At 45.6% G+C, this 25,204-nt stretch overlaps 5 protein-coding genes and 1 long non-coding RNA gene across 7 annotated transcripts; 5 read left to right on the top strand and 1 right to left on the bottom strand.

Moving 5' to 3' along the window:
- Window positions 1-71: 71 nt before the first annotated feature.
- LOC125774904 (uncharacterized) lies at window positions 72-11,328 on the top strand. Its single transcript, XM_049445272.1, has 4 exons — window positions 72-321; window positions 1,850-4,178; window positions 5,405-5,409; window positions 9,015-11,328. The coding sequence occupies exons 2-4, from the start codon at window positions 1,938-1,940 to the stop codon at window positions 10,969-10,971; spliced, it is 4,203 nt and encodes a 1,400-aa protein (XP_049301229.1). The 5' UTR covers window positions 72-321; window positions 1,850-1,937; the 3' UTR covers window positions 10,972-11,328.
- LOC125760695 (uncharacterized) lies at window positions 6,619-8,528 on the bottom strand. 2 transcript variants are annotated; one of them, XR_007418032.1, is made up of 6 exons: window positions 7,920-8,528; window positions 7,647-7,842; window positions 7,456-7,570; window positions 7,218-7,379; window positions 7,084-7,145; window positions 6,619-6,994 (listed from the first exon to the last, which is right to left on the bottom strand). It is a non-coding gene; the product is annotated as an uncharacterized LOC125760695 (long non-coding RNA). The 2 variants fall into 2 exon arrangements; XR_007418031.1 differs by having other exon boundaries at window positions 7,647-8,528.
- Window positions 11,329-12,451: 1,123 nt separating the features above from the next.
- On the top strand, window positions 12,452-14,689 carry LOC125760684 (heat shock protein 70 A1-like). Its single transcript, XM_049421053.1, has one exon. It carries the CDS (start codon window positions 12,490-12,492, stop codon window positions 14,407-14,409), a length of 1,920 nt encoding a protein of 639 aa, XP_049277010.1. The 5' UTR covers window positions 12,452-12,489; the 3' UTR covers window positions 14,410-14,689.
- A 1,202-nt stretch (window positions 14,690-15,891) lies between these two features.
- LOC125760683 (heat shock protein 70 A1) lies at window positions 15,892-18,043 on the top strand. The gene has a single exon (XM_049421051.1). The coding sequence runs from the start codon at window positions 15,928-15,930 to the stop codon at window positions 17,845-17,847; it is 1,920 nt and encodes a 639-aa protein (XP_049277008.1). The 5' UTR covers window positions 15,892-15,927; the 3' UTR covers window positions 17,848-18,043.
- A 1,158-nt stretch (window positions 18,044-19,201) lies between these two features.
- LOC125760673 (heat shock protein 70 A1-like) lies at window positions 19,202-21,413 on the top strand. Its single transcript, XM_049421039.1, has one exon. The coding sequence runs from the start codon at window positions 19,404-19,406 to the stop codon at window positions 21,321-21,323; it is 1,920 nt and encodes a 639-aa protein (XP_049276996.1). The 5' UTR covers window positions 19,202-19,403; the 3' UTR covers window positions 21,324-21,413.
- Window positions 21,414-22,693: 1,280 nt separating this feature from the next.
- LOC125760677 (heat shock protein 70 A1-like) lies at window positions 22,694-24,988 on the top strand. The gene has a single exon (XM_049421043.1). The coding sequence runs from the start codon at window positions 22,880-22,882 to the stop codon at window positions 24,797-24,799; it is 1,920 nt and encodes a 639-aa protein (XP_049277000.1). The 5' UTR covers window positions 22,694-22,879; the 3' UTR covers window positions 24,800-24,988.
- Window positions 24,989-25,204: the final 216 nt, after the last annotated feature.

Here is a 25,204-nt window from a genome sequence, read left to right as displayed (position 1 = left end):
CCAGACAGCCTTCCCACTATGCAGCGAAAATGCAAGAGGAGAAAAAGATTAGAAACTCCAAAACAAGCGCTACAAACAACGTCGGTCGAACCTCGTAACAAACAAAGCTGCCCACGGGGAAAGTGTTTAGCTACCCGTAATTGCCACCGTCGTGTGGTGTAACTGTGCAGTGAACAGTGAAACCCTACTAAAAACGAAGTTCGGTGCTGGTCAGTGCTAAACAATTGATATGAATTGTAAATTGTTTGGTAGCTGCGAACAAAATACAGAACAAGTCTGAATTCCCGTCAACGTCAGCTCGAAGAAGCATATTCAATTGATGTGAGTGCCCATTAAAGCTAGGAGTGAAATAATTACGTGAAGTGAAATGTATCCATTGAAACGTGTCTTATAGACACACACACACGCGCGCGCGTACGCTCAAATGCCTGCGTTGTTGTTGGCAGACTATTTCTTCTAAGCCTTAAAAGAACGGAATATACCTATTTTCCAAGTTGAACAAGGGTAAAACCAACTTTGGATGTGTGCGGTAATCCATGCCTATTGATTCGGGGTCTTTTCTTCGTTGCCATTCCATTTTTTACGTTTTTTATGTGAAGTATTATAGTTAATGTTAACAAAAAAAATAGCTGCGATGAGACGACTATCGCACATTCGGTTGGCTTCAATAAGCAAAAAATATAGAGCTTTACAAAAGACACAAAAAGGTATCAACGTGAAGGCATTCAGGCAAAAGATTGACGCAATGATTATTTTCACTAGCAATATGCTAGTCAACAGTAGAATGAGGGGTTGATGACGAGAGGACTAACCAAATAGATTCAAGTGTGTCTATAGTGCGGTACCATTTAGGCTGATAATAATTTACAATAAATCTAAGCGAAGCTGGAATTCGTTTTTCGGACCTTTGGTGTCTGATGTCGTTGTAGCGGCTCATCCGGTAAAGGGCAAGCGATCAGTATCATCATTTCTCTTATCAAGCTCACCAACAAGTGCGCTGATTGATCCGTTGAATTGTTCGTTTTGAAGCAGTGTTCCGTTACTGCGTAAGTTGGCTTCCTTGCTTGCTATGGTCAATTGGAGCGTGATGACTCACGTTTGCTTCTGGCAATGTCCATTTCTCAGCTTTCAAATATACACTTTGGCACGTTGCATCACGGTATCGACCAAGTAGGAAACGTGTAAAACTGCGACATTTTGGCAATTACATTATAGGTAAAAAAAAATTGTATGATAACTACTTTTTATCTTTCGTTGTTCAATATCGATAAGGTGCTATTTATCGACAATGTGCAGTGCGAATTGAGCGTACTGTTGAACTCTTGTTCACTGCGCGCACAAAATATTTTTCATCGAAGCCGCCCGTTTTCATTCCATTCAGATCCGTTTAAAGCTCCACGTATAAAAATGTATAAGACGTACAGCAAAACATAAAAATAATTTCATAAATCATCTTTTGATTTGCTGATAAACCATGCATGCATTGAGTAAGAATAATGAAATTTAAATTATCAAATGGCAATGGTTAAAATCTCGCTGGTTGAAATTAATCTGAAACGATAACAAACGGGTCGCGTTATCACAATTACCTTCCATTTTTTTCGGTATGGTTCCTATCGCACTTGTACGATTTGGTGACTTGCCTGGAACATTCAAACACAGTTATCAGCGAAAGAATATCCCGGACGGTTGTAATGCATTAGGCGAACGAGCGAGTAAAATAACGCAATCACAGAAGTGCTCGAAACATGTAACATAGAACTGTCTTAAAATTCGCATTAAAAACGTGTGAACTGTGTGGTGATATTAACTAATTCTATGTGTTTTTTTCATTTCTCTTTGGTTTTAGGTAATACGAAACAATAACAAAGTCCTGTGAAGCTTGGCTAGCCCGGTAATAACAAGAAGCAAATATTTTTTTTTCTGGGCGCACGAAAATGGATTATACCAACTTTCCCAACCTGACCAGCGTTTATTCGCCCAATCGTGATGCGTGCCTAGTACTGAATAAGACCAAAATCTTGATTAACCTATACGAAGGTATCCCGGAAACGTTGCTGTTGAATGTGATAGCGTGGTTCTTCTTGATACTGTTGTTCACATTGCTTCGCCAGCAAGCCTGGGATTATGGGCGGCTAGCGTTGGTGAACAGTCACGGTGAGAATAAGCGCTGGACGCAGCTGTTTTATGCCCATGGCAATGTGCCCGGAGGTGGTGGAGCGATGGGAAGTTCGACGGAAACATCGGACACACTCAACAGTCTCAGCATTGATCGGGGCTTTTTCTCCTGGATAGTGGCTACATTTCGTCTAACGAAGGAGCAAATACTTACCCACAGTGGTCCGGATGCAGTGCACTATCTTTCATTTCAGCGACACCTGATCGTGGTGATGGGTATTATGACAGTGATTTCGATAGCTATTATACTTCCGATCAATTTTTCTGGCACACTCAGCGGCGATAAGAACTCGTTTGGGCACACGACAATTTCTAACCTCGAACCAGACTCACCCTCGATGTGGGCACACGTCGTGTTTGCTATTGCCTATGTACCGATGGTGGTACTGATCATGCGCCGGGCATCTGGCCGTAACGCTTTCAAAACCGCCCCGACGCGTACGATTATGGCGACCAATATTTCGCAAGGAGACTGCAGCAAAACCATCATAAGAACCTATCTACAACAGCTGTTCCCGGACGTGTCGATTGAAGACATTCAAATGGCGTACAATATATCGAGCTTAATAAAAGCGGCTGAAGAATACGAACGGACAGTTGAGGCACGCATCTACTGTGAAGCTCACCGTAATCGGGATGCGATCCAGGCTCAACCATCTTGTTTCAGTTGCGAGAAGGTAGATGCATTGGAGTATTACAAAGATCACGAGGCACGATTAGCTGGAGAGGTGGCGCGATTGCGTGCATCAGCACTGAACGAGCCGCTCGGCATTGCGTTCGTAACGCTCAACTCTGCCCATGAGGCGCAACACGTTATGTTGCACTTTAAGCCCGGAACGTATCGAGAGTGGAACCTTTCGTTTGCGCCGGCACCATCGGATATATTCTGGGAAAATCTTAACATCGATACCGCTCAGTGGTACTGCAAGTGGGCGACGGTTAACTTCGCGCTATTTCTGTTCCTCTTTTTCCTTACCACTCCCGTCATCATTGTGAATCAACTGGATACGCTATCGCTAACGAAAAATACCACCTCACAGATCAGCAAGATTAGTCCGCTGGTTTCGGAATTCCTGCCCACGTTACTGCTATGGTCCTTGTCTGCACTGATGCCAGTGATCGTCGCATACTCGGATACGTGGTTGTCGCACTGGACACGCTCGCGACAAAACTATCTTATAATGACAAAAACCTTTGGCTATCTGCTGTTCATGATACTAATTCTACCGTCTCTCGGTTTGACAAGCGCCCAGGCGCTACTGCAATGGACAATTGAGTCCAACGATACGTATCGGTGGGAATGCATCTTTTTGCCGGACAAAGGTGCGTTCTTCGTGAACTACATCATTACCGCCGCATTCATCGGTACGGCGCTCGAGTTGATTCGCTTTCCGGATCTAATATGCTACCTCTGGAAGCTGGCGACGGCAAAATCGCGGGCCGAGACACCCTATATCCGTAAATCGATCCTTATTACGTTCCCGTTTGGTATCCACTACGCCTGGATGGTGATGGTGTTTACGACTAGCACAGTATACAGTCTGGCCTGTCCACTAATCATGCCTTTCGCCATGGTATACATTACGCTGAAACATTTCGTTGACAAGCATAATCTCTTCTTTGCATTCGCACCATCGAATATGATCAGCCAAGGTAGTGGGGGTAAGATTCACAGCACTGCTGTGACAATGACGAAATTTTCGGTTGTCCTGTTGCTAATTATTATGGCAGCGTTAGCAGTGGTGCGTACTGGACAGGTTGAACTGCGTGCGGTTGTACTAATACTGGCGTTGTGCGCCACACTCGTCATGTTCGCCTGCATGTCTCCGATCAAACGGTGCACAACTACACCGCTGCGCATTGTCGAAATGGATGGGCCAGCTCCAATCTACGTAGCGGATGTATTGATAAACCGACGCATGGTGTCGGACAGTCCGTCCCATCTCAGCTATGGGTCAGATACGACCATGAACATTGTGATGAATGATGCCGGTGTCAGTGTAACTGCATAGAGTACATCACCCACTTCCTTCCATACCTTCCCCTGCACACGTCTTATGCTCTCCTCACCCGCGATCGTAAGCATGATCCAAAGTGATATTAAATGTTAAGTCAACTCAATTGCTTATGATACAGTATTCCGTGTCTCAGCTGAATTCATAGAAACGGAACCAAATCAGCGCAAAGTTTCTGTAAGCTACCTTCATGTATTCTGGAGTTTGTTTATGTGGCCGTACAGCTTATCAGAACCATTGTGCAGGTCTGGATAGGTCGGAACTGTTAAGCAAATTGTTGCCACGCGTAAAGAAGCTCTGAGGATAGTTTTTCATTTCTTTTTGTTTTCGTTTTTTGTGTTGTTTGATTGTCAGTTTCTATTATGATTGCTTTAAAATGTTTTACTCTAAGGATGTTTGGAGCCAATGAAATGAATTGTAATTTTTACCTTTATAACAATTATGCCTAACAATTATTAGCAAAATTATTAGTCATTGACAATTCCAAGAAAATGTCACTATAAATTATTTAATCATGGCAGCTTGACTACTGATTTGCCAGTATATTCAATAGATGGAGAGGTGCGAACCTTCACTCGGTGTAGAAATTGTGATCTTGTGCAAATAAACATTTCCTGTCTCTTGCGGTGGGGTTTGTATTGGAGAACAAAATGTTTAAACCAGACTTGTATGTTGTTTATAAGAGATTTATATAAAATTAGGATCAATAAACCATTAAACTAACAATGAATTAAAAATGATCCGCAAGGACATTTAAATGTGTTTTTCTCTTTTCTGAAACCATTATGTCAGTATAGCGATCTGTAATATATGAAAACGGCATGGCAAAGCAGTAAGTACAAATTCCTATACAATATGAATTCAGTCCATAAGACGCTAAATATAGGTGCTGTTTCTGACGAACGATTGTTCAGAAACGATAGTTTGTAGTGAATCTATCATCGTATCATCGACGACTGTGATATGTATATCACATTTTCAAATTTTCGTCAATGTGACGGTTTATGTTATTCGTACAGTCTGCAACACCTAGTTTTTTGAGAGTAGCCGAAAAAGTTGAAGAGGTAGATAAAAGTGATGTTCAACAAAATTGGAGAGAATAAAAAAAATAATTTTTGAATGATTTTTTAAAATTTTTAACCTTACGCTATCATAGTTTTTCGCTGGATACAAATTCTTACTAATCTTGGGTTCTGATATTTTTTTAATAGCACGTGTAGGTTCCATAGTTTTTCCATAATGCTGAAAAATAACCTTATATAGTCCCCACAACGTGTACAAATATAATTAACCGAGGGATAAAACAGATAGATTTGGGATGTAAATCGCTTTTTAGGTGGCCATCATCAACGCCATAGTTCCATCTCAGTTGGGGCATACCAACGCTCCTCTGGGGCGAACTAAAAGGACTTTATTCGGTCAGGCCGTCCGGTGATATTTGAATGGCATGACCAGCCTATCGGAGCCTGCCCAGTCTAATTCGCTGTGAGTTCATCGTACAGCTCATAGATCTCATCATTGTGCAGCTTTTCCATTGACCTTCCACACATAAGGGCAAAAAATCCTGCTGACCTTGGACCTTGTATTTTAAAATGATATTTGAAAAACAAAAAGAAATATACATGAAAACCATAGAATAACATTCTGATACTTAAAGGATTCAATTTAAAAGGAACACGAGCTACGAACCGCATTTCCGCAAAGAAAACTACACCTACGAACGATCGTTCGATTCGTTGCAGCTGCTCAACGAGTAACTGCAGATGTTACATGGTAAATGAAATCTATCGAAAAGTACACTTTAAATAATGCCATCGTTTTTGTTCTAGTAGAACAGTTTGTATTTTGAAAACCATCAGGCTACCATTGCTGAAAACGAAACACGGGAAAAATGAATGTGGGTGGTTTGGGGTGGCTTTTGTGAATTACTAAAATGAACTAATGACTACTGAAATGAACTTATAATGAATTAAAATGAATTGAAACGAGGGGTAACCAGTTCATTCATGAACGATTTTACACAACGAACAATTCCCTATCGACAAACTGCTCGCCTGAGAGTGAATTTCGAGTAAAATTCACGGCTTCAGAAGCGGCTTCACAAAAGCTTCACAGCAGATCTTGTGAAGCCGTTTTTTGAGAGTGTGTGCGTGAGATTCATTATTTCATGAGCGCGTTTTCGTAAGGTTCATTTTAACGCTGTAATGTTCATTTTCAATCGTTCTTTCCGCACCGTTGATTTCCAACGGTGCAATGCAAACATTTTTTGTTTTTAACAAATATAATATTATTTTTTTATTTTTCCTGATTTTATGGCAAGCGTAAAAAGATAACAATTAACATGTACTGATTTAGATCCGTAACAATATCTTTCATCTTACGCTTCATTACTTTTTTCTATTCTTATTATCTACATAGTTTATACCATACCCTTCCATCCAGACAGCGTACAATTTTCAACGCTCGTACTCTGCGCCAGCTTAGCCAGGGATTTCTAATCCTGTTCCACATGATTCCGCCCACGATATGTTATCGTTTTTCATAATCACGCGGCTAGTTTCGATCGGTGCAGCGTAAACAATACATAAACGTGGACATTTTCCCCCTTCCAAGATTAAGTTTCGAAGAGATTCATATCCTGTATCAATCAAATAGGTCCAGGCGAAAATTTTCAATGGAACTTTCAGTGCGTTTCGAAATAAACTAACATCGTGCCTTTGAGTTTGGTATCGTGTGCGATCTCGATTTCATTTTGACCGCATTAACACGCGATTTTTTGCATCTTTCACTCCATTTTGTATCTGTAAATGGAATATAAGACCGATATTGAAGAGATAAAAATACGTATGTTAGTTAAGTATTAACAAACGTATTATTTAGACATACTTACCCATAAGAAACGACGGAAACCAAGGTTCCAACCAATAATAATATCGTATCGAATGGCGATTCCTGTACATGTGCAAGAAAAAAAAAGATTATTGATTATTTTCCCTACAATTTGTTACAAGTAAAACATATTACCTTCAACTTTGGCGCAGTATATTATCCTAGACGGAGGATCAAAGGCAAGCTTTGTCCGTCACAAACCGTGAGGTGTGCTAGGCGCAGATAGAACATTGTCTCCTTTTTTGAGGCGGAATTCATATGAAATCAGATGTGTACGGAGGACTGAACGTCTTTTGCCTGAAAAAGTATGTTTCATTAGATATACATACGTAAAACAATACAACAATCGTCCATAAGAATGGACAATACTTACCTGAAGGGACTGTTAATTGACTGATAGATTGCCACAACAAACCAAGGTCACGCACTGTGAGCAAAGCGAAGAAAAAATCCAATGCAGAGCACTAACAGCAGCGGTTTCCAGTATCCTGTTGGTTGGGAAATGAAAACAAGAAAGATTAGGACACTGACACTTCTTCGAGAATCGTTAGCTGCGATACAAACCGATTTAGAACCGATCAGCAGCAAAAACAACCAATACTAAGGTTGGCTTGTCTTTCACTTCCATTGGCAGGTGCATCATAGAACTGGATAATCACGAGCATGTCCAATAATTTGTTCCTTTCAAATGATGCGAAAAAGATGTGGCCGTCAATTCATACGCCGTATTCGAGGGCGACCAACAAGAAGTATGAGTCAGCTGTAAGAGGAAGAGGATGCAGAATGTTCAACCGACCGCGTTAGACGCCATGGCATTGATTGTAGAGGGTAGCCTACCTTTGAAGCAGTAGGCCAAAGGGACGCGTGGGCACAGTTGTTAGAAAACACGCGCTTTTCTCCTTTGACGAAGTATTTCACACTACGGCACTTGAATCCAGCTTCTTGATCCTTCCTGCTTCCTGAGTTTGTGTACACAAAAACCTCTAGATATGAGGACCGGCAACTGTGGCCATATGTTCCCACGCGTTGCTCTTCAAATGTCTTGAAACAGTTTGTCCTGCCTCTGCATCGTCGTATTCAGCCGAAGTCTGCTCTAACAGGTTATCACGCTGGCGGTACAACTTACCAGTGCCGTCACAGGAATATCCTTTTAGAACTAGAACTGGAACAACTTGGCAAACACTATTCTACAAACGAATACACAGTCCACGAACTGACACAATCCACAATTCACGAACTATTCCCGTATGAAAATGTACAGCGACCGAGCGAAAACAGAAAAACAGATTTTTAGCCTACTACGACCTTTTTGAACATTCATTCGACACACGCCGAACTCTATCGCGATACAGCGAGCCACGCACACACTCTCATTTAAGGGTGATTCGAGCAAAATTTTCACCCCCTTTTCAAAAAATTCATCCATCGATGAACACTTTGTCGATAGGGATTGTTCCTGAACAATCGTTCGTCAGAAACAGCACCATAGTATTTATATTTGCAAGGTTGCACAGGTATAGTCATGCCCATGGAAATGTTAAGTGATTTTAAACACCATTCTACTTGAAAATAGTTATTTGAAACCAACCTTCTGACCAATGTTGAATTTCTGCCGAGACAAAGAATTAACTCACCATATCCAAGACACACGACTGGCATCGAGCACTGTCGCGTAGCTTCGAGCGGCTTTCGAGTTGCTTCTGGTGGGTTCGAGTAGCTCGGCGATAATTCTAGAAATTGAAAGGTTTCATATATATAAGCGCGCTTCGAGCAGTACGCGTCATTCAGAGAACAACAAACGGAGAGTGAAAAGCAAACGCGCGCCAACTACAGCGTGAGAATCAAGTGTGCAACAATTGAAATTGTGAATTATACGACCGAAATACATAAACTGGTGGGCTTAGACTGGTCAAGAGTGAATCGAAATTGAAGTGAGCTTGGAAATACATTCGTCACACACATTGTGAAAATGCCGTCTGCAATTGGAATCGATTTGGGCACGACGTACTCGTGCGTAGGAGTGTTTCAGCATGGAAAGGTGGAAATCATTGCCAACGACCAGGGCAATCGAACGACACCGAGCTATGTTGCCTTCTCGGACGCGGAGCGGCTTATCGGCGACGCGGCCAAGAATCAGGTGGCCATGAACCCCACAAACACCGTGTTCGATGCGAAACGATTGATCGGACGCCGGTATGACGACCCGAAGATTCAGGCCGATCTGAAACACTGGCCGTTCACGATAGTGAACGACTGCGGCAAACCAAAGATTCAGGTGGAATTCAAAGGAGAACGCAAGACGTTTGCGCCAGAGGAGATCAGCTCGATGGTGCTGACAAAAATGAAGGAAACGGCTGAGGCATACCTGGGCCACCCGGTGAAGAACGCAGTCATTACAGTTCCAGCCTACTTTAACGACAGCCAGCGACAGGCTACGAAGGACGCCGGTGCCATCGCGGGTCTGAATGTGATGCGCATCATCAACGAACCGACAGCGGCCGCATTGGCTTACGGATTGGATAAGAATCTGAAAGGCGAACGCAACGTGTTGATATTCGATCTGGGCGGAGGAACGTTCGACGTGTCCATACTGACCATCGATGAAGGCTCGCTGTTTGAGGTACGAGCCACTGCCGGGGACACCCACTTGGGAGGCGAAGATTTCGACAACCGAATGGTGGCACACTTCGTAGAGGAATTCAAGCGCAAGTACAAAAAGGACCTATCGAAGAACGCCCGGGCACTGCGACGCCTGAGGACGGCTTGCGAGAGAGCGAAGCGAACGCTTTCCTCCAGCACAGAGGCAACGATCGAGATCGACGCCCTGATGGATGGAATCGACTACTACACGAAAATAAGCCGTGCACGCTTCGAAGAGCTTTGCTCGGATCTATTCCGCTCTACGCTGCATCCGGTGGAGAAAGCCCTCTCGGACGCAAAGATGGACAAGAGCTCTATTCACGACATCGTCCTAGTGGGTGGCTCTACCCGAATTCCGAAAGTACAATCGCTGTTGCAGAACTTCTTCTGCGGCAAATCGTTGAACCTGTCGATCAATCCCGACGAGGCGGTGGCCTACGGTGCGGCGGTCCAAGCGGCTATTCTGAGTGGTGATAAGGATGAAAAGATCCAGGACGTGCTGTTGGTCGATGTGGCTCCACTATCTCTGGGAATCGAAACCGCCGGAGGAGTGATGACGAAGCTGGTCGAGCGCAACTCGCGTATCCCGTGTAAACAGACGCAATCCTTCTCGACCTACGCGGACAACCAGCCGGGTGTATCGATCCAGGTGTTTGAGGGCGAGAGAGCGATGACGAAGGATAACAATCTGCTGGGCCAGTTCGATCTCTCGGGCATTCCGCCGGCACCGCGCGGTGTGCCAAAGATCGAGGTCACGTTCGATTTGGACGCGAACGGCATTCTGAACGTGTCGGCGAAGGAAATGAGCACTGGCAAGGAGAAAAACATTACGATCAAGAACGACAAGGGCCGCTTGTCGCAGGCTGACATCGATCGCATGCTGTCCGATGCGGAGAAATTCCGCGAGGAGGATGAAAAGCAACGGGAGCGTGTTGCCGCGCGCAATCAGCTCGAGGCGTACTGCTTCAGCCTGAAACAATCGCTAGAGTCAGCCGGTTCGAAGCTAAACGAAAGCGACCGCAAAACGGTAGCGGACCGGTGCAACGAGACCTTGCGCTGGATCGATGGGAACAGCATGGCAGAGAAGGAAGAGTACGATCACAAAATGCAAGAGCTTACGCAATCCTGCAGTCCGATCATGACGAAGCTGCATCAGCAATCAGGAGCCGGTCCATCGCCGACCAGTTGTGGACAGCAAGCTGGCGGGTTTGGTGGACGTTCAGGACCAACAGTAGAGGAAGTGGATTAAGAGAAGAAAAATGCGTCCAGTTTCAGCGATAATGCCGCCAAGGCGAACAAGAAGACTGTGTTAATAACTGTACACAAATATGAATAAGTATTTGAATAGGAAAATAATGTATTACTTATATTATTCAGTTATTTGCTGTATCGCAAGAAATGTTCCTCGTTGAATAAAGGATGATAATTGAAAGTAGAATATGAAAAATGTGTTGAACTTTAATCGTTCTGGGGGTTTACATTATGTTTCACCGTGTATTGGTTGAGAATGGGTTTGTTTTGAAGTAATTTTGAATGCCACGATACACTTTGTTCAATTTAATCATTCCTCCATATTTACAGTTCTTGTAAAGTAAAATAGAAACTAGTAATTGTGCAATGTAAATGTTTTGTGTATCGCTCATAATGTTCCTATCTTCTCCATGTCCATGGTTTTGAACAACTTGTTCAAGCATTTTCACTTTCTCGAAAATAATGGGAAATTACAGTAATGGTGCACTTCCGTCAGGATATTATCTGGTATTGTTTTTACACAAGTTGTGCCGTGTGAAACCGCGTGCCGTGTATTATGTGAAAATAGCACATTATTCGAAGCAGTATTATTACTACTGTTAGGCTTATTGTTAGCTCAAATTAATATAATAATTAATATTATTATTCAGGCAATGAAAGGGAAGAAGAGTCACGTAGACGGGAGCGGAACTAGGATGCAGGAGTACCGCATCTGAGAATCAAGCTATGGATGTTACCCCATGATAATGTAATACATAAGAAAAAAATGCTGATACGCCAGGAATCTATTTGCTTCTATAAACAGTCAATGGTTTAAGTACAGATAGAGCGAATAGACAGAGTGATTTTATGAATCGATGACCATATAATGTTGCCGGTTGGTGTGCATTTCATGCCACACTCTTCTAGTACTTTTCGATCCTTCGAATCTATATTTATCGGTGCATACGCGTTCGTCTAATCGTCTCACTGACAGTACACGAATAATGAGTAAATCTGTGAAGACTAAAAGTACTGTAGGATGAATAAACACTTTTCATAAAACGCTGTCCATTACAACGCACGTCATGGACCAAATGAGAAGAGTAGTGTAGGGGAACATGGCAAACACGCAGGTGGTGGATGGTCAACGCACGGTAGAACATAACTCACCATAACTCACCAAAGAATTAACTCACCATATCCAAGACACACGACTGGCATCGAGCACTGTCGCGTAGCTTCGAGCGGCTTTCGAGTTGCTTCTGGTGGGTTCGAGTAGCTCGGCGATAATTCTAGAAATTGAAAGGTTTCATATATATAAGCGCGCTTCGAGCAGCATGCGTCATTCAGAGAACAACAAACGGAGAGTGAAAAGCAAACGCGCGCCAACTACAGCGTGAGAATCAAGTGTGCAACAATTGAAATTGTGAATTATACGACCGAAATACATAAACTGGTGGGCTTAGACTGGTCAAGAGTGAATCGAAATTGAAGTGAGCTTGGAAATACATTCGTCACACATATTATTGTGAAAATGCCGTCTGCAATTGGAATCGATTTGGGCACGACGTACTCGTGCGTAGGAGTGTTTCAGCATGGAAAGGTGGAAATCATTGCCAACGACCAGGGCAACCGAACGACACCGAGCTATGTTGCCTTCTCGGACACGGAGCGGCTTATCGGCGACGCGGCCAAGAATCAGGTGGCCATGAACCCCACAAACACCGTGTTCGATGCGAAGCGATTGATCGGACGCCGGTATGACGACCCGAAGATTCAGGCCGATCTGAAACACTGGCCGTTCACGGTAGTGAACGACTGCGGCAAACCAAAGATTCAGGTGGAATTCAAAGGAGAACGCAAGACGTTTGCGCCAGAGGAGATCAGCTCGATGGTGCTGACAAAAATGAAGGAAACGGCCGAAGCATACCTGGGCCACTCGGTGAAGAACGCAGTCATTACAGTTCCAGCCTACTTTAACGACAGCCAGCGACAGGCTACGAAGGACGCCGGTGCCATCGCGGGTCTGAATGTGATGCGCATCATCAACGAACCGACAGCGGCCGCATTGGCTTACGGATTGGACAAGAATCTGAAAGGCGAACGCAACGTGTTGATATTCGATCTGGGCGGAGGAACGTTCGACGTGTCCATACTGACCATCGATGAGGGCTCGCTGTTTGAGGTACGAGCCACTGCCGGGGACACCCACTTGGGAGGCGAAGATTTCGACAACCGAATGGTGGCACACTTCGTAGAGGAATTCAAGCGCAAGTACAAAAAGGACCTATCGAAGAACGCCCGGGCACTGCGACGCCTGAGGACGGCTTGCGAGAGAGCGAAGCGAACGCTTTCCTCCAGCACAGAGGCAACGATCGAGATCGACGCCCTGATGGATGGAATCGACTACTACACGAAAATAAGCCGTGCACGCTTCGAAGAGCTTTGCTCGGATCTATTCCGCTCTACGCTGCATCCGGTGGAGAAAGCCCTCTCGGACGCAAAGATGGACAAGAGCTCTATTCACGACATCGTCCTAGTGGGTGGCTCTACCCGAATTCCGAAAGTACAATCGCTGTTGCAGAACTTCTTCTGCGGCAAATCGTTGAACCTGTCGATCAATCCCGACGAGGCGGTGGCCTACGGTGCGGCGGTCCAAGCGGCTATTCTGAGTGGTTATAAGGATGAAAAGATCCAGGACGTGCTGTTGGTCGATGTGGCTCCACTATCTCTGGGAATCGAAACCGCCGGAGGAGTGATGACGAAGCTGGTCGAGCGCAACTCGCGTATCCCGTGTAAACAGACGCAATCCTTCTCGACCTACGCGGACAACCAGCCGGGTGTATCGATCCAGGTGTTTGAGGGCGAGAGAGCGATGACGAAGGATAACAATCTGCTGGGCCAGTTCGATCTCTCGGGCATTCCGCCGGCACCGCGCGGTGTGCCAAAGATCGAGGTCACGTTCGATTTGGACGCGAACGGCATTCTGAACGTGTCGGCGAAGGAAATGAGCACTGGCAAGGAGAAAAACATTACGATCAAGAACGACAAGGGCCGCTTGTCGCAGGCTGACATCGATCGCATGCTGTCCGATGCGGAGAAATTCCGCGAGGAGGATGAAAAGCAACGGGAGCGTGTTGTCGCGCGCAATCAGCTCGAGGCGTACTGCTTCAGCCTGAAACAATCGCTAGAGTCAGCCGGTTCGAAGCTAAACGAAAGCGACCGCAAAACGGTAGCGGACCGGTGCAACGAGACCCTGCGCTGGATCGATGGGAACAGCATGGCAGAGAAGGAAGAGTACGATCACAAAATGCAAGAGCTTACGCAATCCTGCAGTCCGATCATGACGAAGCTGCATCAGCAATCAGGAGCCGGTCCATCGCCGACCAGTTGTGGACAGCAAGCTGGCGGGTTTGGTGGACGTTCAGGACCAACAGTAGAGGAAGTGGATTAAGAGAAGAAAAATGCGTCCAGTTTCAGCGATAATGCCGCCAAGGCGAACAAGAAGACTGTGTTAATAACTGTACACAAATATGAATAAGTATTTGAATAGGAAAATAATGTATTACTTATATTATTAAGTTATTTGCTGTATCGCAAGAAATGTTCCTCGTTGAATAAAGGATGATAATTGAAAGTAGAATATGAAAAATGTGTTGAACTTTAATCGTTCTGGGGGTTTACATTATGTTTCACCGTGTATTGGTTGAGAATGGGTTTGTTTTGAAGTAATTTTGAATGCCACGATACACTTTGTTCAATTTAATCATTCCTCCATATTTACAGTTCTTGTAAAGTAAAATAGAAACTAGTAATTGTGCAATGTAAATGTTTTGTGTATCGCTCATAATGTTCCTATCTTCTCCATGTCCATGGTTTTGAACAACTTGTTCAAGCATTTTCACTTTCTCGAAAATAATGGGAAATTACAGTAATGGTGCACTTCCGTCAGGATATTATCTGGTATTGTTTTTACACAAGTTGTGCCGTGTGAAACCGCGTGCCGTGTATTATGTGAAAATAGCACATTATTCGAAGCAGTATTATTACTACTGTTAGGCTTATTGTTAGCTCAAATTAATATAATAATTAATATTATTATTCAGGCAATGAAAGGGAAGAAGAGTCACGTAGACGGGAGCGGAACTAGGATGCAGGAGTACCGCATCTGAGAATCAAGCTATGGATGTTACCCCATGATAATGTAATACATAAGAAAAAAATGCTGATACGCCAGGAATCTATTTGCTTCTATAAACAGTCAATGGTTTAAGTACAGATAGAGCGAATAGACAGAGTGATTTTATGAATCGATGACCATATAATGTTGCCGGTTGGTGTGCATTTCATGCCACACTCTTCTAGTACTTTTCGATCCTTCGAATCTATATTTATCGGTGCATACGCGTTCGTCTAATCGTCTCACTGACAGTACACGAATAATGAGTAAATCTGTGAAGACTAAAAGTACTGTAGGATGAATAAACACTTTTCATAAAACGCTGTCCATTACAACGCACGTCATGGACCAAATGAGAAGAGTAGTGTAGGGGAACATGGCAAACACGCAGGTGGTGGATGGTCAACGCACGGTAGAACATAACTCACCATAACTCACCAAAGAATTAACTCACCATATCCAAGACACACGACTGGCATCGAGCACTGTCGCGTAGCTTCGAGCGGCTTTCGAGTTGCTTCTGGTGGGTTCGAGTAGCTCGGCGATAATTCTAGAAATTGAAAGGTTTCATATATATAAGCGCGCTTCGAGCAGCATGCGTCATTCAGAGAACAACAAACGGAGAGTGAAAAGCAAACGCGCGCCAACTACAGCGTGAGAATCAAGTGTGCAACAATTGAAATTGTGAATTATACGACCGAAATACATAAACTGGTGGGCTTAGACTGGTCAAGAGTGAATCGAAATTGAAGTGAGCTTGGAAATACATTCGTCACACATATTATTGTGAAAATGCCGTCTGCAATTGGAATCGATTTGGGCACGACGTACTCGTGCGTAGGAGTGTTTCAGCATGGAAAGGTGGAAATCATTGCCAACGACCAGGGCAACCGAACGACACCGAGCTATGTTGCCTTCTCGGACACGGAGCGGCTTATCGGCGACGCGGCCAAGAATCAGGTGGCCATGAACCCCACAAACACCGTGTTCGATGCCAAACGATTGATCGGACGCCGGTATGACGACCCGAAGATTCAGGCCGATCTGAAACATTGGCCGTTCACGGTAGTGAACGACTGCGGCAAACCAAAGATTCAGGTGGAATTCAAAGGAGAACGCAAGACGTTTGCGCCAGAGGAGATCAGCTCGATGGTGCTGACAAAAATGAAGGAAACGGCCGAAGCATACCTGGGCCACTCGGTGAAGAACGCAGTCATTACAGTTCCAGCCTACTTTAACGACAGCCAGCGACAGGCTACGAAGGACGCCGGTGCCATCGCGGGTCTGAATGTGATGCGCATCATCAACGAACCGACAGCGGCCGCATTGGCTTACGGATTGGATAAGAATCTGAAAGGCGAACGCAACGTGTTGATATTCGATCTGGGCGGAGGAACGTTCGACGTGTCCATACTGACCATCGATGAAGGCTCGCTGTTTGAGGTACGAGCCACTGCCGGGGACACCCACTTGGGAGGCGAAGATTTCGACAACCGAATGGTGGCACACTTCGTCGAGGAATTCAAGCGCAAGTACAAAAAGGACCTATCGAAGAACGCCCGGGCACTGCGACGCCTGAGGACGGCTTGCGAGAGAGCGAAGCGAACGCTTTCCTCCAGCACAGAGGCAACGATCGAGATCGACGCCCTGATGGATGGAATCGACTACTACACGAAAATAAGCCGTGCACGCTTCGAAGAGCTTTGCTCGGATCTATTCCGCTCTACGCTGCATCCGGTGGAGAAAGCCCTCTCGGACGCAAAGATGGACAAGAGCTCTATTCACGACATCGTCCTAGTGGGTGGCTCTACCCGGATTCCGAAAGTACAATCGCTGTTGCAGAACTTCTTCTGCGGCAAATCGTTGAACCTGTCGATCAATCCCGACGAGGCGGTGGCCTACGGTGCGGCGGTCCAAGCGGCTATTCTGAGTGGTGATAAGGATGAAAAGATCCAGGACGTGCTGTTGGTCGATGTGGCTCCGCTATCTCTGGGAATCGAAACCGCCGGAGGAGTGATGACGAAGCTGGTCGAGCGCAACTCGCGTATCCCGTGTAAACAGACGCAATCCTTCTCGACCTACGCGGACAACCAGCCGGGTGTATCGATCCAGGTGTTTGAGGGCGAGAGAGCGATGACGAAGGATAACAATCTGCTGGGCCAGTTCGACCTCTCGGGCATTCCTCCGGCACCGCGCGGTGTGCCAAAGATCGAGGTCACGTTCGATTTGGACGCGAACGGCATTCTGAACGTGTCGGCGAAGGAAATGAGCACTGGCAAGGAGAAAAACATCACGATCAAGAACGACAAGGGCCGCTTGTCGCAGGCTGACATCGATCGCATGCTGTCCGATGCGGAGAAATTCCGCGAGGAGGATGAAAAGCAACGGGAGCGTGTTGCCGCGCGCAATCAGCTCGAGGCGTACTGCTTCAGCCTGAAACAATCGCTAGAGTCAGCCGGTTCGAAGCTAAACGAAAGCGACCGCAAAACGGTAGCGGACCGGTGCAACGAGACCCTGCGCTGGATCGATGGGAACAGCATGGCAGAGAAGGAAGAGTACGATCACAAAATGCAAGAGCTTACGCAATCCTGCAGTCCGATCATGACGAAGCTGCATCAGCAATCAGGAGCCGGTCCATCGCCGACCAGTTGTGGACAGCAAGCTGGCGGGTTCGGTGGACGTTCAGGACCAACAGTAGAGGAAGTGGATTAAGAGAAGAAAAATGCGTCCAGTTTCAGCGATAATGCCGACAAGGCGAACAAGAAGACTGTGTTAATATCTGTATACAAATGTGAATAAGTATTTGAATAGGAAAATAATGCATTACTTATATTATTAAGTTATTTGCTGTATCGCAAGAAATGTTCCTCGTTGAATAAAGGATGATAATTGAAAGTAGAATATGAAAACTGTGTTGAATTTTAATCGTTCTGGGGGTTTCCATTATGTTTTACTATGTATTAGCTGAGAATGGGTTAGTTTTGAAGTTATTAACACTATAACAACCTACCACGTACAAGGTTGGAAGTTTCGAATTCCACGATACACTTTGTTCAATATATTCATTCCTCCATATTTAAAGTTCTTTTAAAGTAAAATAGAAACTAGTAATTGTGCAATGTAAATGTTTTGTGTACCGCTCATAATGTTCCTATCTTCTCCATGTCCATGGTTTTGAACAACTTGTTCAAGCATTTCCACTTTCTCGAAAATAATGGGAAATTACGGGATTGATGCACTTCCGTCAGGATATTATCTGGTATCGTTTTTACACAAGCTGTGCCGTGTGAAACCGCGTGCCGTGTATTATGTGAAAATAGCACATTATTCGAAGCAGTATTATTACTACTGTTAGGCTTATTGTTAGCTCAAATTAATATAATAATTAATATTATTATTCAGGCAATGAAAGGGAAGTCAAGTCACGAAGACGGGAGCGGAACTAGGATGCAGGAGTACCTCATCTGAGAATCAAGCTATGGATGTTATCCCATGATAATGTAATACATAAGAAAAAATTGGTGATATGCCAGGAATCTATTTGCTTCTATAAACAGTCAATGGTTTAAGTACAGATAGAGCGAATGGACAGAGTGGTTTTATGAATCGATGACCATATAATGTTGCCGGTTGGTGTGCATTTCATGCCACACTCTTCTAGTACTTTTCGATCCTTCGAATCTATATTTATCGATGCATACGCGTTCGTCTAATCGTCTCACTGACAGTACACGAATAATGAGTAAATCTGTGAAGACTAAAAGTACTGTAGGATGAAGAAACACTTTTCATAAAACGCTGTCCATTACAACGCACGTAATGGACCAAATGAGAAGAGTAGTGTAGGGGAACATGGCAAACACGCAGGTGGTGGATGGTCAACGCACGGTACAGCATTAACTCACCATAACTCACCAAAGAATTAACTCACCATATCCAAGACACACGACTGGCATCGAGCACTGTCGCGTAGCTTCGAGCGGCTTTCGAGTTGCTTCTGGTGGGTTCGAGTAGCTCGGCGATAATTCTAGAAATTGAAAGGTTTCATATATATAAGCGCGCTTCGAGCAGTACGCGTCATTCAGAGAACAACAAACGGAGAGTGAAAAGCAAACGCGCGCCAACTACAGCGTGAGAATCAAGTGTGCAACAATTGAAACTGTGAATTATACGACCGAAATACATAAACTGGTGGGCTTATTTGGCCAAGAGTGAATCGAAATTGAAGTGAGCTTGGAAATACATTCGTCACACATATTATTGTGAAAATGCCGTCTGCAATTGGAATCGATTTGGGCACGACGTACTCGTGCGTAGGAGTGTTTCAGCATGGAAAGGTGGAAATCATTGCCAACGACCAGGGCAACCGAACGACACCGAGCTATGTTGCCTTCTCGGACACGGAGCGGCTTATCGGCGACGCGGCCAAGAATCAGGTGGCCATGAACCCCACAAACACCGTGTTCGATGCGAAACGATTGATCGGACGCCGGTATGACGACCCGAAGATTCAGGCCGATCTGAAACACTGGCCGTTCACGGTAGTGAACGACTGCGGCAAACCAAAGATTCAGGTGGAATTCAAAGGAGAACGCAAGACGTTTGCGCCAGAGGAGATCAGCTCGATGGCGCTGACAAAAATGAAGGAAACGGCTGAGGCATACCTGGGCCACTCGGTGAAGAACGCAGTCATTACAGTTCCAGCCTACTTTAACGACAGCCAGCGACAGGCTACGAAGGACGCCGGTGCCATCGCGGGTCTGAATGTGATGCGCATCATCAACGAACCGACAGCGGCCGCATTGGCTTACGGATTGGATAAGAATCTGAAAGGCGAACGCAACGTGTTGATATTCGATCTGGGCGGAGGAACGTTCGACGTGTCCATACTGACCATCGATGAAGGCTCGCTGTTTGAGGTACGAGCCACTGCCGGGGACACCCACTTGGGAGGCGAAGATTTCGACAACCGAATGGTGGCACACTTCGTAGAGGAATTCAAGCGCAAGTACAAAAAGGACCTATCGAAGAACGCCCGGGCACTGCGACGCCTGAGGACGGCTTGCGAGAGAGCGAAGCGAACGCTTTCCTCCAGCACAGAGGCAACGATCGAGATCGACGCCCTGATGGATGGAATCGACTACTACACGAAAATAAGCCGTGCACGCTTCGAAGAGCTTTGCTCGGATCTATTCCGCTCTACGCTGCATCCGGTGGAGAAAGCCCTCTCGGACGCAAAGATGGACAAGAGCTCTATTCACGACATCGTCCTAGTGGGTGGCTCTACCCGCATTCCGAAAGTACAATCGCTGTTGCAGAACTTCTTCTGCGGCAAATCGTTGAACCTGTCGATCAATCCCGACGAGGCGGTGGCCTACGGTGCGGCGATCCAAGCGGCTATTCTGAGTGGTGATAAGGATGAAAAGATCCAGGACGTGCTGTTGGTCGATGTGGCTCCGCTATCTCTGGGAATCGAAACCGCCGGAGGAGTGATGACGAAGCTGGTCGAGCGCAACTCGCGTATCCCGTGTAAACAGACGCAATCCTTCTCGACCTACGCGGACAACCAGCCGGGTGTATCGATCCAGGTGTTTGAGGGCGAGAGAGCGATGACGAAGGATAACAATCTGCTGGGCCAGTTCGATCTCTCGGGCATTCCGCCGGCACCGCGCGGTGTGCCAAAGATCGAGGTCACGTTCGATTTGGACGCAAACGGCATTCTGAACGTGTCGGCGAAGGAAATGAGCACTGGCAAGGAGAAAAACATCACGATCAAGAACGACAAGGGCCGCTTGTCGCAGGCTGACATCGATCGCATGCTGTCCGATGCGGAGAAATTCCGCGAGGAGGATGAAAAGCAACGGGAGCGTGTTGCCGCGCGCAATCAGCTCGAGGCGTACTGCTTCAGCCTGAAACAATCGCTAGAGTCAGCCGGTTCGAAGCTAAACGAAAGCGACCGCAAAACGGTAGCGGACCGGTGCAACGAGACCCTGCGCTGGATCGATGGGAACAGCATGGCAGAGAAGGAAGAGTACGATCACAAAATGCAAGAGCTTACGCAATCCTGCAGTCCGATCATGACGAAGCTGCATCAGCAATCAGGAGCCGGTCCATCGCCGACCAGTTGTGGACAGCAGGCTGGCGGGTTCGGTGGACGTTCAGGACCAACAGTAGAGGAAGTGGATTAAGAGAAGAAAAATGCGTCCAGTTTCAGCGATAATGCCGACAAGGCGAACAAGAAGACTGTGTTAATATCTGTATACAAATGTGAATAAGTATTTGAATAGGAAAATAATGCATTACTTATATTATTAAGTTATTTGCTGTATCGCAAGAAATGTTCCTCGTTGAATAAAGGATGATAATTGAAAGTAGAATATGAAAACTGTGTTGAATTTTAATCGTTCTGGGGGTTTCCATTATGTTTTACTATGTATTAGCTGAGAATGGGTTAGTTTTGAAGTTATTAACACTATAACAACCTACCACGTACAAGGTTGGAAGTTTCGAATTCCACGATACACTTTGTTCAATATATTCATTCCTCCATATTTAAAGTTCTTGTAAAGTAAAATAGAAACTAGTAATTGTGCAATGTAAATGTTTTGTGTATCGCTCATAATGTTCCTATCTTCTCCATGTCCATGGTTTTGAACAACTTGTTCAAGCATTTTCACTTTCTCGAAAATAATGGGAAATTACAGTAATGGTGCACTTCCGTCAGGATATTATCTGGTATTGTTTTTACACAAGTTGTGCCGTGTGAAACCGCGTGCCGTGTATTCTGTGAAAATAGCACATTATTCGAAGCAGTATTATTACTACTGTTAGGCTTATTGTTAGCTCAAATTAATATAATAATTAATATTATTATTCAGGCAATGAAAGGGAAGAAGAGTCACGTAGACGGGAGCGGAACTAGGATGCAGGAGTACCGCATCTGAGAATCAAGCTATGGATGTTACCCCATGATAATGTAATACATAAGAAAAAAATGCTGATACGCCAGGAATCTATTTGCTTCTATAAACAGTCAATGGTTTAAGTACAGATAGAGCGAATAGACAGAGTGATTTTATGAATCGATGACCATATAATGTTGCCGGTTGGTGTGCATTTCATGCCACACTCTTCTAGTACTTTTCGATCCTTCGAATCTATATTTATCGGTGCATACGCGTTCGTCTAATCGTCTCACTGACAGTACACGCATAATGAGTAAATCTGTGAAGACTAAAAGTACTGTAGGATGAATAAACACTTTTCATAAAACGCTGTCCATTACAACGCACGTCATGGACCAAATGAGAAGAGTAGTGTAGGGGAACATGGCAAACACGCAGGTGGTGGATGGTCAACGCACGGTAGAACATAACTCACCATAACTCACCAAAGAATTAACTCACCATATCCAAGACACACGACTGGCATCGAGCACTGTCGCGTAGCTTCGAGCGGCTTTCGAGTTGCTTCTGGTGGGTTCGAGTAGCTCGGCGATAATTCTAGAAATTGAAAGGTTTCATATATATAAGCGCGCTTCGAGCAGCATGCGTCATTCAGAGAACAACAAACGGCGAGTGAAAAGCAAACGCGCGCCAACTACAGCGTGAGAATCAAGTGTGCAACAATTGAAATTGTGAATTATACGACCGAAATACATAAACTGGTGGGCTTAGACTGGTCAAGAGTGAATCGAAATTGAAGTGAGCTTGGAAATACATTCGTCACACATATTATTGTGAAAATGCCGTCTGCAATTGGAATCGATTTGGGCACGACGTACTCGTGCGTAGGAGTGTTTCAGCATGGAAAGGTGGAAATCATTGCCAACGACCAGGGCAACCGAACGACACCGAGCTATGTTGCCTTCTCGGACACGGAGCGGCTTATCGGCGACGCGGCCAAGAATCAGGTGGCCATGAACCCCACAAACACCGTGTTCGATGCCAAACGATTGATCGGACGCCGGTATGACGACCCGAAGATTCAGGCCGATCTGAAACATTGGCCGTTCACGGTAGTGAACGACTGCGGCAAACCAAAGATTCAGGTGGAATTCAAAGGAGAACGCAAGACGTTTGCGCCAGAGGAGATCAGCTCGATGGCGCTGACAAAAATGAAGGAAACGGCTGAGGCATACCTGGGTCACTCGGTGAAGAACGCAGTCATTACAGTTCCAGCCTACTTTAACGACAGCCAGCGACAGGCTACGAAGGACGCCGGTGCCATCGCGGGTCTGAATGTGATGCGCATCATCAACGAACCGACAGCGGCCGCATTGGCTTACGGATTGGATAAGAATCTGAAAGGCGAACGCAACGTGTTGATATTCGATCTGGGCGGAGGAACGTTCGACGTGTCCATACTGACCATCGATGAAGGCTCGCTGTTTGAGGTACGAGCCACTGCCGGGGACACCCACTTGGGAGGCGAAGATTTCGACAACCGAATGGTGGCACACTTCGTAGAGGAATTCAAGCGCAAGTACAAAAAGGACCTATCGAAGAACGCCCGGGCACTGCGACGCCTGAGGACGGCTTGCGAGAGAGCGAAGCGAACGCTTTCCTCCAGCACAGAGGCAACGATCGAGATCGACGCCCTGATGGATGGAATCGACTACTACACGAAAATAAGCCGTGCACGCTTCGAAGAGCTTTGCTCGGATCTATTCCGCTCTACGCTGCATCCGGTGGAGAAAGCCCTCTCGGACGCAAAGATGGACAAGAGCTCTATTCACGACATCGTCCTAGTGGGTGGCTCTACCCGAATTCCGAAAGTACAATCGCTGTTGCAGAACTTCTTCTGCGGCAAATCGTTGAACCTGTCGATCAATCCCGACGAGGCGGTGGCCTACGGTGCGGCGATCCAAGCGGCTATTCTGAGTGGTGATAAGGATGAAAAGATCCAGGACGTGCTGTTGGTTGATGTGGCTCCACTATCTCTGGGAATCGAAACCGCCGGAGGAGTGATGACGAAGCTGGTCGAGCGCAACTCGCGTATCCCGTGTAAACAGACGCAATCCTTCTCGACCTACGCGGACAACCAGCCGGGTGTATCGATCCAGGTGTTTGAGGGCGAGAGAGCGATGACGAAGGATAACAATCTGCTGGGCCAGTTCGATCTCTCGGGCATTCCGCCGGCACCGCGCGGTGTGCCAAAGATCGAGGTCACGTTCGATTTGGACGCGAACGGCATTCTGAACGTGTCGGCGAAGGAAATGAGCACTGGCAAGGAGAAAAACATTACGATCAAGAACGACAAGGGCCGCTTGTCGCAGGCTGACATCGATCGCATGCTGTCCGATGCGGAGAAATTCCGCGAGGAGGATGAAAAGCAACGGGAGCGTGTTGCCGCGCGCAATCAGCTCGAGGCGTACTGCTTCAGCCTGAAACAATCGCTAGAGTCAGCCGGTTCGAAGCTAAACGAAAGCGACCGCAAAACGGTAGCGGACCGGTGCAACGAGACCCTGCGCTGGATCGATGGGAACAGCATGGCAGAGAAGGAAGAGTACGATCACAAAATGCAAGAGCTTACGCAATCCTGCAGTCCGATCATGACGAAGCTGCATCAGCAATCAGGAGCCGGTCCATCGCCGACCAGTTGTGGACAGCAAGCTGGCGGGTTTGGTGGACGTTCAGGACCAACAGTAGAGGAAGTGGATTAAGAGAAGAAAAATGCGTCCAGTTTCAGCGATAATGCCGCCAAGGCGAACAAGAAGACTGTGTTAATAACTGTACACAAATATGAATAAGTATTTGAATAGGAAAATAATGTATTACTTATATTATTAAGTTATTTGCTGTATCGCAAGAAATGTTCCTCGTTGAATAAAGGATGATAATTGAAAGTAGAATATGAAAAATGTGTTGAACTTTAATCGTTCTGGGGGTTTACATTATGTTTCACCGTGTATTGGTTGAGAATGGGTTTGTTTTGAAGTAATTTTGAATGCCACGATACACTTTGTTCAATTTAATCATTCCTCCATATTTACAGTTCTTGTAAAGTAAAATAGAAACTAGTAATTGTGCAATGTAAATGTTTTGTGTATCGCTCATAATGTTCCTAT

The sequence above is a fragment of the Anopheles funestus genome, chromosome 2RL (genome assembly GCF_943734845.2).
Source record: "Anopheles funestus chromosome 2RL, idAnoFuneDA-416_04, whole genome shotgun sequence".
Lineage (NCBI taxonomy): Eukaryota > Metazoa > Arthropoda > Insecta > Diptera > Culicidae > Anopheles > Anopheles funestus.
The sequence above is the reverse complement of the archived record's forward strand: the minus strand, read 5'-3'. Positions and strand labels throughout refer to the sequence as shown.

Bases quoted from the DNA above. Each gene is read 5' to 3' on its own strand.
- LOC125774904 (XM_049445272.1), top strand. From the start codon at position 1,938: ATGGATTATACCAACTTTCCCAACCTGACCAGCGTTTATTCGCCCAAT.
- LOC125760684 (XM_049421053.1), top strand. From the start codon at position 12,490: ATGCCGTCTGCAATTGGAATCGATTTGGGCACGACGTACTCGTGCGTA.
- LOC125760683 (XM_049421051.1), top strand. From the start codon at position 15,928: ATGCCGTCTGCAATTGGAATCGATTTGGGCACGACGTACTCGTGCGTA.
- LOC125760673 (XM_049421039.1), top strand. From the start codon at position 19,404: ATGCCGTCTGCAATTGGAATCGATTTGGGCACGACGTACTCGTGCGTA.
- LOC125760677 (XM_049421043.1), top strand. From the start codon at position 22,880: ATGCCGTCTGCAATTGGAATCGATTTGGGCACGACGTACTCGTGCGTA.